Here is a 17599-nt window from a genome sequence, read left to right as displayed (position 1 = left end):
AAACACCTGAGATGAGGACAGGTATCTGAAGTTATAACTGTATTAATGTAATTTGACATGAAACACCTGAGATCAGGACAGGGATCTGAAGTCATAACTGTATTAATGTAATTTGACATGAAACACCTTAGATCAGGACAGGTATCTGAAGTCATAACTGTTAATGTAATTTGACATGAAACACCTGAGATCAGGACAGGGATCTGAAGTCATAACTGTTAATGTAATCTGACACAAAACACCTGAGATCAGGACAGGGTTCTGAAGTCATAACTGTATTAATGTAATTTGACATGAAACACCTGAGATCAGGACAGGGATCTGAAGTTATAACAGTGTTAATGTAATTTTAACAGTATGAATGTAATTTGACACGAAACACCCGCGATCACGGAAGGGTTACCTTAAGTTGTAACAGTATGAAAATAATATGAAAAACACCCATGATCTCGGAGAAGTAACGCTATTTGAAGCAATTTTAGCAAACGGCTTTCCTCCCAATCTGCGCATGATCGTTGACCTATGCAAATTATCAAATAGGCCACGCCTGCCCGATGACGCAATATCTGTTACGCTGTTCTGAAATCCCTGGAAAAAAGTGCTAGTCCTGACATTTTATCCTACCCGTCAGATTTTCCTACCAGGGTTTACTGCGCATGCGCACGTCCTTTTTATCATGCTAAACAATGATTTTTTTATGTATCTGCATTACTGTAAGGGTAGGTTTATGGTTGGGGTAGGTGTAGACTTTAATAAAAACACAATCTAATTGGTAGAAAAAAAATATTCATTGTTGGTTTCCTGTAGCTGTATACCTTCTAGCTATAACGCGAATATAACACATAATTACTTTATTTGCATTACTGTAAGGGTAGGTTTAGGGTTGTGGTAGGTGTAGACGTTAATAAACCATGACTTTAAAGTAGCATTTTTCGTTGTCGAATTGTACTACCCACTGTTTTAATGGGAGGTAGGAAAATCTGACAGGGTAGGACAAATCGACAGAACACCGGACGTAAGCATTCTGAGTGTGTCAGCTGCGCGTGAGGTTGGTCCGACGGAGACGCCGTAAGCTTTGTTGGCGGTCTTTTTTTCTTTTGTTTAACTTTCTGTCAGTAACAAAGTCTAGATTTTTAAAATTATAGTTAATGGTAGAGTACAACATAGTTTTTGACAAGTATCTTGTGCTGGTGTTTTAACGACTGCGTCTGATGCATTTTCTTTTAGATCAGCGTAAATACATGCCTTTTTTTCTTTTGTTTAACTTTTCTGCCGGCGTGACAAACGCTAACTTTCCTGGTTTGTAACACTTCTTTTTTGTTTTAGTTTGAGGTAAGATACAAATGCTATAAAACTCTGTAGGCTATTTTTCTTTTCTTTTCTAACTGGTAACAAACTCTAACACCTTTTTAAATTGTAATGTTACAAGCTTTGACTCTCACATGTTGTTTAACGCAGTATCTGATACTTTTTTTTGTTTTGTTTTTTTTAGATAAATAATCATTAACCTAGTTTTCTTTTTTATTTAATTTGTAACAAACTCTAAATAGTTTTTAAATTGTAATGTTACAAGCTTTGACTCTCAAGTACTTTTTTTGTTTGTTTTAGATAGATAGATAATCATTTAGATTTACATTTATGCATTTAGCAGACACTTTTATCCAAAGCGACTTACAGTGCATTCAGGCTATACATATTTTTACCAGTATGTGTGTTCCCTGGGAATCGAACCCATGACCATTTGCGCTGCTAACGCAATGCTCTACCAATGAGCCACAGGAACACTAATAATCAGTAACCTTTATTTTTTATTTAATTTGTAACAAACTTTAATTACTTTTTAAATTGTTTTAACAACTCTTAAATACATATCTTGACCCTTTTTTTAATCTTTTCTGGGGTAAAAAAAAAAAAAGTCATTAAATTGCTTCTATTTCGTGTATGTTTGAACCTTTTTCTTGAATTGTATTGTGTATGTAAAAACCTTAATAAAAACTTCCCTTATCCCGTTTAATAATCATACCAACGTTTTCACATTTTAAAGTTTAAAGCACAGTTTTCAATGCCCCCACACACAAAAACACTTTTCCCCCGATAATAAATTCCTTTTAGGTCCATAAAAAGATGGACACAGGCAGGGCTGTACAGGGAGGGGTGGGGGTCCAAACAGATGTACAAACAGATGTTTTTTATGACCCTCATCAATCAAACTTTTTGAGACAAGCCGCACTATACTCTCTCAGACATGCTTTACAGTCATAAATGCATTCATTATGAATTTGAAACATATTTCCAAAAGAAAACCAATTAGAGCTTTATCAAAAAGTTATAGCATGTCTCTAGAACAGACAAAAATCTAAATAATCACTAAGTAAAGGTGTTACAAAATGTCTAGACCAGTGGTTCTCAACCCGCGGCCCGTCACGAATTCAAATGCGGTCCACGTGCTGAACGCAAAAGAAATATAAGCTAATGTTTTTATGTAAAATAATTTTGTTTTGTTTTTCATAGGCTATATTATTTTCAGACATGAGCAGACCTACTCACATAATTAACGTGTTTAATGAACATTTACAAGCACGCACTTTGGCAGAATTCAATACAGATTAAAGTCATCAACAGCCATTAGTTAAAATTGAGCATCAGAATGGATAAATTTGTTTTTAAGGGAGAAAAATTAAATGTGGAAAATGCCAGCGAAGTAACACATACAAACAATAATAGTCGCAGTATCAGCAGTGAAAGAGAGTGCTGGACTTTCGGCATCAACTTTCGGTTTGCCCCACCACTGATGTTCAGGCAAAAGGAAACACCCATACTACGCAGCAATCATCCTTAATTGGAGAAATGTGGCAAAACATCTCTGGAGAGAACCTCATATTATTAAATTCGAAAGTGCTTTCCATATTTGCATCAACATAGGCTACATTTGTGAACGCACATTTTCTGCAATGTCGCGTGTCAAGTCATGCTCCCGTGCGCATCTTACAGACTGCATTTTACAATCGCAACTTCATTGTGCTGTTACTACTTTCGAGCCGAATTTTACAAAATTGGTCAACTCCCGACAGCATCAGGTGTTTTATTTATGGAGAGCAGAATTATTTATTTTTATGTAATCGATTAGATAGCATAATATTTAGGCTATAATATTATAAATCAGGTTGGTTTGTATTGAAGTAATATGTAAATAATATGCGTGCGGCCCGCAAGACTTGCACTTGGACCATAGTGCGGCCCGGTGGAAAAAAAGATTGAGAACCACTGGTCTAGACATATGCCAAAAAAGAAAGAAATAGTTAAATAAATCCCGTGTCCAGGGATTATTTTTTAATCTTTTCTTTTTTGCCATGCATTGGTCATAGAGTTCATTGTAGTGGTGCCTCAGTCAGGTGTTGAAATATATTTGTTATACATTATACAGGTTCACACGTACTCAGTCTGCAGTGCGTATACAGTATGTGTATGCGGTGCAGAAGCAGCAGCAAGAGCGCATTATTGTAATGCAAAAGCACATTAAAATAATGCGCGAGCGCGAATCTCTCTGCTCGCATGCAGATTTCCTTTGCTCTGTCACAAAACCAGACACGAATGCTTAGATACATGCTGCTCTCGCCCGGAGAGAGTGCGCGCACTTAAAATATGTCTCCTCTCGCTCAAACTGCGTCCTGTGCATTCACAACTCTCTCTATGCTCATGTGCTAGATATTAATTATTTTTGCACTTTTTTATTTCTAACCTTTTCTGTTCACATCTTTTGCGTCTTTTTCCACGTGCAGTGTGAACGCTCTGATCCGTTAACATGGGCTCGGAAAAAATATGCATCACAGACAGTGTGTGAACCTGGAGTTATGTAGGCATATGCCCAGTCTATTCTGTTCTAGCGCTCCATTTAGGCGCGCTGCATTCTGATTGGATTGGATAGCATACTGCGGGAGGCCGGGGCCACGGAAAATCGTGCTATAAAGCGATTTAGAAATCGTGCACGCTCAAATCGTGATTTTATGACGATTTCGATTAATCGCACAGCCCTAATGTAGAGTGTAGTGATTTTATGGGGATTTTGTTTGTTAGTAAAGTAATATTGGTTCCCTGAGATGAGGGAAGAAGACATTGCTCTTATTGCCGTGTCACCAAGCTCAGGATCTTATTATGCCAAGTGCTTCAGTCAAGATTCTGAATGGATATTCTGTAATGTTTATATCATACACGTTCAGAATAAAAAGGTTGTATTTTATGTGTGTAACAGCCATTCACTGGCAGTCCCTTACGAAGATGAACCATGATTTTAGTAAAGTGACCTAGTTCAACTATATATTTGTAGATTTCCATGGTTACCACTACAATATTTTAAACATGTTTAAACAAAAATATAACCTAATAAGTTGCAATTAAAGCATATTGAATGTTAAAATGTTTTTCAAAGATAAAGTTTAGTGGATATCATTACCCATTTTACTCTTAGTAATTTATTAATTGAATAAATTCCCTAAATTAAAAGTTAATATTTAGGAGTATCATATCGGTATCGATGATACTGTCCTTTAAAGTATCGGTATTGTATTGAAAACAAAATAACTGTTATCACCCATCCCTACTCTTATTGTTTAACTTCAGTTTATTCTAAGTTCATGGGTCTAAATGGTGACTTCAGGTCCCAAGATTAACCTGCCAGTAGTTGCTGAAATAATGCATTTGTGTCATTTTTAGCAAAGTCCTTTTAAGACAAGTCATGTCACTCGGCGGCCATCTTTGAAACGCCTCTCGGGCATGCAAGTGCAACTCCTATCTCTTTGAATGGGGAAACATCAAATTCTCCAAAACTTTTCACTAAGCTTATGAATAAATTTCATATTTGAAATCACCAAAGAAATCTGATAACAACTGTGTCATAAATGTTGTTACTTTTGCTTAAATATTGCATGAAATACTGATATTGATTGAAATTGCGCAAATGGCCTTAAGCTATTACCTAAATAAACTGCAAAAAGAAACATCATAGACGGAATGGTCCTGAGAGCGCTGCACGAATTTGCGATATCATCTGCAGGACAGTTAGAAGAATTCAAATGATTCAAAGCGCCAAACACGAGCAGAATCAGCACTGAAACATGTTACTCGACCCGGTGACTTTTTATGAATGGCAGTTGAGAATTTGAGATTGCTAGTGCTGTCATAAAATTCACAACGGATGTGCTGTAATTATATAGTAGATTGTGACGCGCTACATGTCTGCTGTTACAGTACTGTTTTTAGTTGTGATTCACTGTTAGTGCTGCATTTGGTTTGAGCCGCTTTAATTTGCATTTGGGAAAGCAACATTTGTCATTAGAAATGTTTGTAAATCTGTTGTTGTTTACAAAGAAGATTCAAAGTCACATAATCCTTCAGAAATCATCCTAATAAGATGATTTATTTCTCAAGAAACATTTCTCATTATCAATGTTAAAGAGTTTTGCTGCTTAATATTTTTGTGTAAACAATGATACCACTCAAACATTTGTATAAGATTTAAAAAAGAGAGAGAAATTAATAATTTCTAAAAAAGTGACAAAAAGTTAATAAAAATTAGTTAAAAGTTAATAAAAGTTAATAAAGTGACAAAAAGTGAGTGAAGACATTTAAAATGATTTCTATTTAATAAATGCGTGAACGAATTTAATTAATATATTTGATAAATGCAAATAAATGCTGTTCATTAAACTTTGAATTATCAAAAAAATCCTGAAAATAAAGTGCATCATCATTTCCACACAAAATATGTATCAGCAGAATTGTTTTCAACATTGACAATAATCAGAAATGTTTCTTGAGAGTCAAATAAATTGTAACGATTTCTAAAAGATCATTTTACTTTATTTTGATCAAATAAATTCAGCCTTGATGAGCAGAAGATAGTTATTTCAAAATCATTAATAATTGTAATGTTTCCAAACTTTTAGCAGGTACTTTAATAATAATAATAATTCTATATACTTTACTATAATATATTATAGTACTTTATTATAATATATTATTATATTGTTGTCATGATTATTAAATGCTGCTTTTTTTAATGTGCTAAAATATATATGGGTGTGGCTTGGGGCGTGGTCAGATTTTCCTTCTTTTTTGTCTCTAGCTGATCACATGCCTGATATTACAATTATGTAAATGTACAAATTATTGTCAAAACACAAATAGGCTAAATATAACTAAAAGACAAATAGAAAAATATTTGCAAAACATTTAAAACATATGTATAATTTTACACTATGTATAAAACAAGCAAACATTAAGTTGCATACCTGCCCATCAAAAATATATTTAGAAAATGTTTGTATTACATGCCCTTTTTTTGTGTAGCATTTTAACTTAAATACATTTGCCTTGTGAGATAAAGGCTGCAATTAATCTTTATACATCTTTATATATTTGTGCTCTTGTATAGTCACTGCATCTATCACAGGTCAGTATGTCTTTAATGAAAAAAAAAACGAAAAAAAAAAAACAGTTGCAAATTTATTTCATTTTGTCTTATATTGATTAAGGATATTGTTCTGAGATTACATTTATTGCATTGTCTCTCAGACAGTACCAACTGACATGATGCCTGAAATGTGTCATGGTGTTAGTTACATCATTATGGCATTTAAAAGGACATCACAGTTTTATGGTGCCATCCAGTAACTTTAATCAGAATCAGTATTTGAATAGAAACTATCAATTCTAACCTTTTGAAATAACACCTGCTTCTTTGTGTCAATAATTTTACAGTCAAATAGTTAGACATGTTTTTATGACACTGGACCTATATTTTGCCTCTGTGGCATGGGAGATATTGTGTTTTTATGACAATGGACCTTTATTTTCCCTCTGTAGTATGGGAGGTAATGTGTATTTATGATACAACCTGTTGTTTGTCTCCCATGGGATGACATTGGACTTTGGTATCCCTACAGTCGTGCTCTTGATAAAGGTCTTAACTATTACATGAGAAAATATAAACTGCATTTAGTTGATACTCCCACCTGCAAAACCTATTGTGAAAACTATAGGAAGTGATGACATAATCACCTGTGACCTTTTATGGAAGTGCTGATCTGTTCAATCAGGACTCTGTGCTGAACTGGGCATGCTCAGAGCTGATTTGTGTGAATGAAGTAGATCTTTGTAGAACCTCAGAAAGGGGGAAACTATCACACACAGCACCATCCATTATCAGTAGTCATATTCTGGAAATGCTTCTTAAGCTTTTTTTCTGTGGTCACAAAAAGTCTTTGTTTAAAACTGGTGTTGCTAGTGAATTCTAGAGAAACAGTTTATGGTGTCCTGGTTGGTTTTATTTTTCTGTGCATGTAAGCATGGTCAATGCTAATCATATGGCAGCTTTTTAGTATTTGTGTTTGTGTATGTGTGGTACAAGAATGTGTCAACTGAACTGATCACACTACAGCATGGACATAGTATGTTTTCTCTCAGTACTGTGCTTTCATGCACATAAAATTTATAAAAATTTTGATATACTGTATATCTGTGTGTGTGCGTGTGCGTGTGCACTTGGATGGGTTAAATATAGAGCACAAATTCTGAGTATGGGACACCATACTTGGCTATGCTCACATTTCTTTGATAAAAACTGCCCTTTAGGCAAAAATTACTTGAGATTTGCAATAGGCAATGCTCCAGAGTGATCTGATACACTTTCATTTCATCCGTTCTTCCTCGCATTACTTAGTATTTGTCAATTTAATTTGCTTCTGTCAATAATGACTTTGTAATTGTGGGAAAAATCTTGTTTGGCTGGGATATTTTCTTCATTTGATAGGACAAGTCTTTGTCTATACATGTAAATAGCATGTATGCTATCCATTTTCCAGGAGCAATTCAATTGGAGGTGAAGAGGCCTTTAAAGTTCCTGATATTGTTAAATCCTCACAGCGGTAAAGGGCATGCACATGCTCTTTTCAAGGGGAATGTGCAACGGATGCTACAGGATGCTGGGATACAACATACACTCATCATTACAGGTGAGGAGAACCCATTAGTACAAAGTAATGAACAGACCTACAGTGGGTATAGAAAGGAATCACCCCTCTTTAAAATAATCACATTTTGTTGCTTTGCTGCTTGAAATGAAGAAACACACAGTTTGTTTTATCCATCTGTATTTATTCAGTGCAACTTAACATCCAAACGAAAGATATAACACCAACATGTCAGAAAAAAAATTAAAATAAATAAATAAACAGAATCACTGATTTGGAAAAAGGATCACCCCATTTTTCTGTGTGCTTTGGGCCATTGTCATGTTTGAAGGTACACCTTCTTCCCATCGACAACTTTCTGGCAGAGGGCAGGAGATTTTCCTCAAGAATTTTATGGTATTTTGCCCTATCCATTTTTCCGTCTATCCTGACAAGTGCTCCAGTCCCTGCTGCAGAGAAACACCCCCATAACAGGATAATACCACCTCCATGTTTTACTGTAGGAATGGTATTATTTGAATGGTGAGCTGTATTAGATTTCCGCCAGACATATCGTTTGGTGTTGGGGCGAAATAATTAAATTTTAGTCTCAGAATCTATAAGGTGCATTTTGGCAAAGCTCAGTTGTGACTGCATGTGACCTTTCTTGAGGAGTGGCTTTTTTCTTGGAACCTCCTGCACAATAAATATTTGTGGCGAATTTGTGATATTGTTCACATGCACACAATGACCACTCTTTGTCATAAATTCCTGCAACTGCTGCAGAGTTGCTGTAGGCCTTTTGATAGCCTCTCTGACCAGTTTCCTCATGACTCTTTAATCTAGTTTGGAGCGACATCCTGATCCAGGGAGGGTCTGTGTTGTACCAAATACCTTCCACTTCTTAATAATAGATTCACTGTGATTCTAGGCATTGATAAAGCCTTTGAATTTATTTATTTATTTATTTTTTGTATCCATCTCCAGACTTGTGCCTGTCAACAACTTTATCAGAAATCTTTTGACAGTGCCTTGCCACCCATAGTTGATTGTTTGCTTCAGTTGCACTACCAAGGACTGAAATGCTCCAGGAAAGCTCTTTTCATGCTGAGCTAATCAAAATGACCACAGCTGATCACAGTGTAAAATCAAATGACTTTGTGTGCCATTGAGAAGGGGATTAGCTACACCTGATTGAGTTTACAAGGCATTTTTAGGAGGGGGTAATCCTTTTTCCAACTCAGTGATTCTGTTTTTTTTTGTTTGTTTGTTTGTTTGTTTGTTTTTGTTTTTTCATGTTGGTGTTATATCTTTCACTTGGATATTATAAGTTGCACTAAGTAAATACAACTGAATAAAAGAAAAACTGTGTCCATTGTTCAGGCTGCAAACCAACAAAATGTGATTATTTTAAAGGGGGTGATTCTTCTTGCATTTAGCACTCCTTATGCCCCCCCTTATGCTGTTAACCCATTTGATGTTTTTCTACTAAACTAATCATTTAGTTTTTTTGAACTGAATCAACCAACATCTGACTCAAAATAATAATTAATTCATAAAATCAACATAGTTCTTTCATTAACTCACAAAAGTTGCCCTAAAATGGGTGCCAATAATTTTCAAGAATAACAATTTTCTTTCTGTTCCTCACAAAAGTGTATTGTAAAATAAAAATACTTTGAATAAAGTGCACTGACTACTTTCATGGTCATTTTATGTTGATTGATTAAATAAAATAAATAAATTTATGCATTTAGCAGACGCTTTTATCCAAAGCGACTTACATTGCATTCAGGTTATCAATTTTTACCTATCATGTGTTCCCGGGGAATCGAACCCCCATCCTTGTGCTTGGTAACGCAATGCTCTACCACTTGAGCTACAGGAGCAGTGATTGTTATTGATTTGTTGTTCTTTTTGTGTTTGTGTGTATGTATTTTATTATTCTGGTTTAATGTAATATTGGGTGTCTTCTCTTGTCCGCTTCAACTCCTTACCAGTATTCTTGTCTATTTGGTTAGCGCAGCAATGAAAATAGAGCCCTTATACTTAATGAGAACCAAGTCTGTCTAATACCTATCTTGCTACAAAGCTGAATATACATAATAGGGCAAAACAATATACCATTAAAACATTTAGTACAGCCTGGCATCCTAATGCATATGTAGATCTAAAAAGTAGATCTCTTTTAAGATTTTTTTCTCTTTGAGAATGAAAAGGGTTATGAATACACTACCTTTTTATCTCCCCTTATTATGGCCAGGTAGTAACTTGAGCCTCCATTACTGACAACTAACCCTCTTCTTTATCCCTCTCTGTTTTGTTCTTCTCCAGCTTATTTTTCTCTCCAGCTTCTCTTTCTCTCTCTTTTTGTAATTCCTGCATTGTCAAATAGGATGTGACTGAATTAATGAGAGGTATTGATTCTTTTCCGAGCTACTTAGAGGCTTACTTAGAATTTGATGTCCTCCTGGGGCAAAAACCAGATGGAGCAGCTTCTAGTATTCAAAACATAATAATAAAATAAATAGGACAATTTAAATGTAGTACAATATATAGGCATATGCTCCTGCAGACTAGTTATTGTTATAGTAAATGTTGTTCGAATTGATTAAGTGCACCTTATGGGACATAAATAACCATTATGTGTCTGCTATGTGACAGTGATGGCTGGAACAGTGAATGTGCTAGCTTAAAGACTTGAGCTTAGATGGAATTGAGACTGGATCTGATTTCCTTAGTAGCATAGTCTGTAAATATCGCCTCCTGCTGGTGGAATTCAATTGAGCAAAGATTACAAGCTGTGTAATTCAGGCACATTGGCATTGAAAAAAATAATACTGATTTTATGCAGAACAAGTATATCCTCATACAGATACTCAAAGGGTCTATGTAGACTACAGTGTAAATGACATTTCTTCTGGCTCACATTTCCTGTCTCACACTGTTGATAAAAAGCTATCAAAAGGAATAATGTAGGTCAGAAAACAGCAGCATGACCTACGTTGTTTCCTTTGTTTGTTTCTCTCCAGAACGCCAGAACCATGCACGTGAGCTTGTGCGGGAGGCAGACTTGTCAAAGTGGGATGCTTTGGTCATCATGTCTGGTGATGGCCTGCTATTTGAGGTATGCCAATTATGACTGCCTTAGCAGACGTTCTGTAGCATTTATAGTAGGCTGTATGATTTAGTCAAAATCTTATGGCAGTTATTTTAACAAATATTGCAATTGCGATTTGATTGTAACATTTTAATTTCTATTTCTGTCATTTAGATATTATACTAATATTGAAACAGCAGTTTAGTCTAACAAGCAATGGCTTTTGTCTTCACATTAGCCATGTGTTCATCCTATACTTGATAATATTAATATACTGAATATTAGATTTTTATTAATAAAGATGTTAATATATTTCTGTCATAATTTCTTTCATGCAAATCTTTCCAAGGCAATCATTAAACAATGCAAGTCGTTGATGCATCATCACTAATCGCATTGAATTAGCATTACAAAGATATGTTGGTTCAATAGACTTTTGCTCTTGATAAAACAATGTTGAATGTGGAAATCTACCTTTGAGTAAAATCAGTAGAATGAAAAAAATCAGTAGAATGAAAAAAAAAAAAAAAAATAGGGTGGCCTGATGGTTAGAGAATCAGATTCATAACCCAATGGTTCAAGTCTTGTACCAGCAGGGATTGTGGGTGGGGGGAGTGAATGTACAGCGCTCTCTCCCACTTTCAGTACCATGACTGAGGTGCCCTTGAGCAAGGCACCGAATACCCAACTGCTCCCCGGGCGCCACAGCAAAAAATGGCTGCCCACTGCTCCGTGTGTGTGTGTCCACTGCTCTGTGTGGACTTTGGATGGGATAAATGCAGAGCACTAATTCCGAGTATGGGTCACCATACTTGGCCACATGTCACTTCACTTTTTTTTTTCACTTTCAAATTGCAAACCTTTGTGGAACAACTGATGCCAAACATTTTAGAATTTTGGAGCGTCTTTTATTTTTGACATACAGCCTATTTCAATTATAATTTGCATAGAATATTCCTTTATTAACCTGGATACCATGGGATTGTCTAGTGAACTCAACTGCTTGCTGCTTTGCCTCTTGACATGCTCCCAGTGTTTTTTCAGGTGGTAAATGGGCTGATGGAGCGTGAGGATTGGGAAGAAGCTATTCAGACTCCTCTGGGAGTGCTTCCAGGGGGCTCTGGAAATGCACTGGCAGCTTCTATACACCACTTTTCTGGGTAAGAATATCCACAGCTCATATATTGCTTGTCTGGAACTATAGGGAAATAATTTCATCCAAACTGCTTATTTACAGGCCTTTTGGATCAATGTCAATAACTCATTGTGTAAGTCATTATTACTCAGTTACAGTACACCGTGTCTACACCTGTGCCGCAACAGCTAGAGGCTGTCTACACTGGACACAACAAAGCGACCATTGCAAATAATTTGAACTTTCTGTCACCTGCTAGTGATGTCTTAATTATTTAATGCAGGGCAGGGCAACTTCGGTCCTGGAGGGCTATTGTCCTGCAAAGTTTATCTCCAACCCTAATCAAACACAACTGAACAATCTAATCAATGTCTTCAAGATCACTAGAAGGCTAAAGGCAGGTGTGTTTGATTAGGGTTGGAGCTAAACTCTGCAGGACAGTAGCCCTCCAGAACCGAAGTTGCCCTGCCTTGCATTAAATAATTAAGACATCACTAGCAGGTAAAGTAAAATATAATGAGTAGGCTATATAGTCTAATATTTTGTGAAATGCTCTTCTCTAGACTTCATTCATAGCGCACTAACTAACGAGCTGTGGGCACTGATGGCTTGCCTGAAGCCCGGTTCACACTGTGCGATTTTGGCCACGATTTGGTCATCTGAGACAAATTTTGAAAATCCTAAAAGATTCCTATAATCCTAGGCTAAAATCTGTAGTCTTTGATCTTTAGTTTGGCATGTTCACCGACAGCTGATTAATGGCGCAATCAAATTTTTGCTCCGACAAACTTCTGGCAGTGTCAGAAGATTTGGTGCACAGTCCTGCAGTGTGACATCTACTACGACGAACGTCAAACTAGCTTCGATTTTCAAGACAAGCCATGATCAGAATTATTGCTAGACATTTCTTCTAACTGTATAAACCCCGGTGCTTTTGTCCATCCGCTCACGGAATTTATATGATTTGATGCCTTTGCTATGATAAACACCGGTTGCCCTGCTGTTTCATGTGGGTGTGTAGTGCTGCTTGCACACCCTGTTGAAAAAAACAGCATATGCTGGTTATGTATGTTTTGGCACTGGGATGCTGGTCCTTTGCTGGTTTAAGCTGGTCCTTTGTTGTTTAAACTAGCAAAGGACCAGCATAAACCAGCATCCCAGCATCAAAACATACCTAACCAGCATATGCTGTTTTTTCAGCTGGGCTATTCTGCATAAATACGCCGGTATTGCCGCCATTCATATACCTTTAATGATAGCCAACATTACAGTCCCGCGTGCAATGAAGCTCGCAGTCACTGAATGTGTATGGGTTGATAATGTAGAACTCCGGATAAGTTTTTTTGCACGTGCCCATTTTTAACACGTCTTGACTGTTGTACAGTCTGATATTAATGACAACTGAGATCCCACAGTGTGACATGATCATCATGTTCATACAGTCAGACAAGTACAATCCTAAAGGATTTTTAAAAAGTTGCACGGTGTGAGCTGGGCTTGAGGTTAATGAAATGCTAAGACATTTTGTTTGCAACCAGGTGTATTGCCATCTTTCCGCGGATTTAATGCTGTTTGAGTGATTACATGAGGCATAAGATGGTCATTCCTGTTTATTTCACTCTAAAATTAGTAGTAAAGAGGAAGGGAATCATGCTGCCTTTTGAACTGAGGCGTTTATATGATCTGTCACGCCACATCAAAGAGCAAAACGACATTTATTGTTTGAATTTCCTAAAAAAAAAGGACATCATTTCAAAGAAGAGACTTTGTTTCTTATCAAAAGTAACAATATATAAAATTGGAAGTTTCCAATTAAGTTCCACTCCTGCAGTGGTTAAAACAACGCTGTATTTGTTCGATAGGCCTTCACATGCATACCGAACCGAAAGACCAGTACCGAAAATTTCTGGTACAAACAGGTGTACCGTCTGGTTTAGACACAGACGTAAGCAAATGCTAATTGATCCAAAGATGCCACAATCAGCTTTCCATGTTCTGCCCATCCTATTTCTCACAGAGAAGCACTAAGCACATAATTTAGCCCTGATATTGCAAGCTCATATAGTCTGCCAGTGACCGGCACAAGCATTTTACTCTGTAATTTAATCACAGTTTAAATAAAAATATCTATCACTGACAGAGTAATGGATTATGAACTTTTGCACATGGAAAAAACACTGCATTTTGACGTGTCTTGAGTGTACACAATGGTTTATGTAAAAACTGAAACAGTCCTGTATCATACAGTGAGTTTGATTAACAGGTGATTGGGCTTGAACCTTTCAGCTGCTTTCTTTCAGCTACTAGTTAAAGTTTACTACAGTTTTCCAACACTTTTGCCATTTATAAAAGTCTCACCAGTCTGTGATCACTTAATATGACGTTCTTTGATGGCTGAATAATTATGTTGGCTTGACATGACATGTCTGTCTGTCTACAGCTTTTTGTGTTTTGTACAATGATAACTATTAAGACATGTTAGCAACTTTTTTAACCTTCACACTTTCCCACTTAAAGTTTTTCAAAGTAAGACTGTCCTCATCTAGTTGCCTTGTAATAAATCTTATGATTCAAGAAATCTTGTTGCAGTTGTGCAGTATCCCATGGCTTTTACCTAATATCTCACTGAGGTCATATTAAATAGTCTTACAGGCAACAATTGCAAATGACCATAAAAATTGTACAGTGTGTATCTAACTTAATATGAATTGTTTCTGTGTTTGGCTGTGTTGAAGGTGAACTGAATTTCCAACCTGAAATTTGTAACTTTCAGCAGTGTAAAAAAAAAAAAAAAAAAAAAACCTTATCATTGGGAAAAACAGTCTTCTAAATTGTCAGTGCATTTACTGTACTGCATGATAGAGCTTTTGTCATAGGGTTATGGTGACTAATGTTTCTTATGGCTGTTTTCCAGTTTACAAGCTGTGTCCAGTGAGGAGCTGTTGATCAGTTGTGGCTTCATCTTATGTAAAGGCCTGGTGTCACAACTGGACCTCACGTCTGTCTGCTTGGCTTCCAGTCAGCGCTTGTTCTCCTTCCTGTCTCTGGCCTGGGGCTTTGTGTCTGATGTAGACATTGAAAGTGAGAAGTATCGCCATGTGGGAGCTGCCCGATTTACAGTGGGAACCCTGGTTCGTCTGGCTTCGCTAAGAGTGTATAGGGGGAAACTAGCTTACTTACCCACAGAGAACCCCATGTCTCAACCTAGTCTGGTGGATTCAACTGCAACATTTAGACAAAGATTGCCCCAGTCTAACTCTGATTCCTGCTGTCCTTCAAATGGCTTACTTGGTCACACTCTTCAAAATTCCAGCAATTCCAACAATACTCCCAAGTCAAAGCAATCCAACCCATCACCTTTGTCTGTATTTGGTCCTACGGACTTCCTACTCAACCCCCTAAACCAGCCGGTACCAGGACACTGGACAGTGGTTCAAGATGAGGATTTTGTTCTAGTTGTGGCCATGTACCAGTCACACCTTGCAGAAGACATGTTGGCTGCACCTGCTTCCAGACTCGATGATGGCATAATCCACCTGATTTATGTAAAGGCAGGTATCTCTCGCAGATCTCTCCTGCACCTATTCCTAGCAATGGAAAAAGGAGGTCATCTTAACACAAACTGCCCTCATGTGGTTTATGTAAAAGTGAAGGCTCTACGTCTTGAACCATACTCCCCCAAAGGAATCATTACTGTGGATGGAGAGCTGGTAGATTATGGACCAGTACAGGCACAAATTCATGGCAGCCTGGCAAGACTCATAGCTTGGTGACGAAACCGATATGGTGCTGGCAGTTTTTTTTGTTTTTTTTTCATGTATAATGACGGTAGAAGGGGACTGGGGGTATCAAGCCTTGAAATAAATAAAAGTAACACATCTGCCACATGCATTGTATCACAAGCATTTCGAAGCTATATAATAGGTTTTTTAATGTGACTAACAAAATTGAAATTGAATGAAATTCAAGTTATTTACAGAAAATATTCCCCTGTGCCATAGTTCTGAAATCATTTAAGGTTCCACTGTTAAAACATATGGTCACAAACCTATTGGTATTTTCGATGTCTATGTTGACACTAGTCGATTTCTCAGTGTTGGTGGAAGGGCAGATTATCACTGACAAATTACATTTTTGTCTATGCTTTACACAGCGCTACCGTACCATAAACTGTGTACTTGGAATATAGTGCATTAGAAAAATGAACTACTTTTATGATGCTTTAGTGGTATTTTTTCTGTTATCAAACATCTCTTATCCTTAGTCTAAATGTCAAATGAACACAATGAGTGTTAAAATATACTGAACATCAAGAAAAATACAAGACTGCTTTAACAATTTGTGGGGATAAAGAGGAATCATTGGTTAGTAGAAGCTTCCCTGCTGGTAGGCCTTTCTTCTGACTCAGCTGTTAGTACCTCATACATATGTATAGGGAGTTATGGATGGTTACTCACATTTTAAAGCTTTACAAGTGACCTGGGGTCTCATTTATAAACGTTGCGTAAGCACAAAATGGTCATAGAAATTGCGTACGCAATTTTCCATGCACATATCGGGATTTATAAAAAATAAACTTGGTGTTAATATGTACACCAAGTATGGACATTCTAGACCATGGGTACGCACTCTTTTTCCTGAAGTGAGAAAAGTAATGAAGTAAACAACGATTTTAAAATCTGTTTTCATTTTGATATAAACATTTACATTAAATATTCCATTCTCATTAATGGAGATAAGCACTGAAATTACATAAAATCATTACGCAGGAGTTAAAGAAAAATTATATGAATTTAGGCATATTTAGTGGAATGCACTTGATCCCTTTTCCTGTGGCATGCTGTTTTAATGACAGCGAGGAGTGCTATAGGTGCACAATAATTCATCTTTAAACTAAACTGCAGATCTCATGCTATGAGAAAATATTTTAGTGAGAACAATGATGCGCACTTACTTCGATATTATGGCACAAATGGCATTTATAGTCCATATCTCATATTCCCTTAATGTCTTGTACCTTTAACGGTGTTAAATATGGTGTAAGGTGGATGGGAATATGAATATAAATGATATGCAGATGAGGTTATGCATAGTAAAACTAGGTGTTGTAAGCTCCATATATGGTGATGTCGGGGTGGAGATGCACATACACACAATCTTCCTGACTGGGATTTATAAAGGGATTTTTGCACAGGTTATGGGGAACACATGGTTTTAGAAATCTGAAAACCTTTGTGCATACGCAAAATCTAGCTTTTGTGCATACGTACACTTTTAGGATGAAATCTACGGAGAGTTTTATAAATGAGACCCCAGGTCTGGGTCTTTGTTATATAACAAATTTTATCTTAAGCTGGCTTTTGTTTTTGTATATACTGTGTTGATCAATTATTAATTTTTGATCAAAGGTGCAGTATG

General features: G+C 36.5%; 1 protein-coding gene across 1 annotated transcript; it reads left to right on the top strand.

Annotated features, from left to right (window-relative positions):
- The first annotated feature begins 6684 nt into the window (after nucleotides 1-6684).
- Nucleotides 6685-17127, top strand: LOC109068914 (sphingosine kinase 1). Its single transcript, XM_019085628.2, has 4 exons — nucleotides 6685-8009; nucleotides 10979-11073; nucleotides 12091-12206; nucleotides 15096-17127. The coding sequence occupies exons 1-4, from the start codon at nucleotides 7838-7840 to the stop codon at nucleotides 15952-15954; spliced, it is 1242 nt and encodes a 413-aa protein (XP_018941173.2). The 5' UTR covers nucleotides 6685-7837; the 3' UTR covers nucleotides 15955-17127.
- Nucleotides 17128-17599: the final 472 nt, after the last annotated feature.

Source organism: Cyprinus carpio, chromosome A6 (genome assembly GCF_018340385.1).
Source record: "Cyprinus carpio isolate SPL01 chromosome A6, ASM1834038v1, whole genome shotgun sequence".
Classification (NCBI taxonomy): domain Eukaryota; kingdom Metazoa; phylum Chordata; class Actinopteri; order Cypriniformes; family Cyprinidae; genus Cyprinus; species Cyprinus carpio.
Note: the sequence above shows the minus strand (reverse complement) of the source record. Positions and strands in the feature narration are given on the sequence as shown.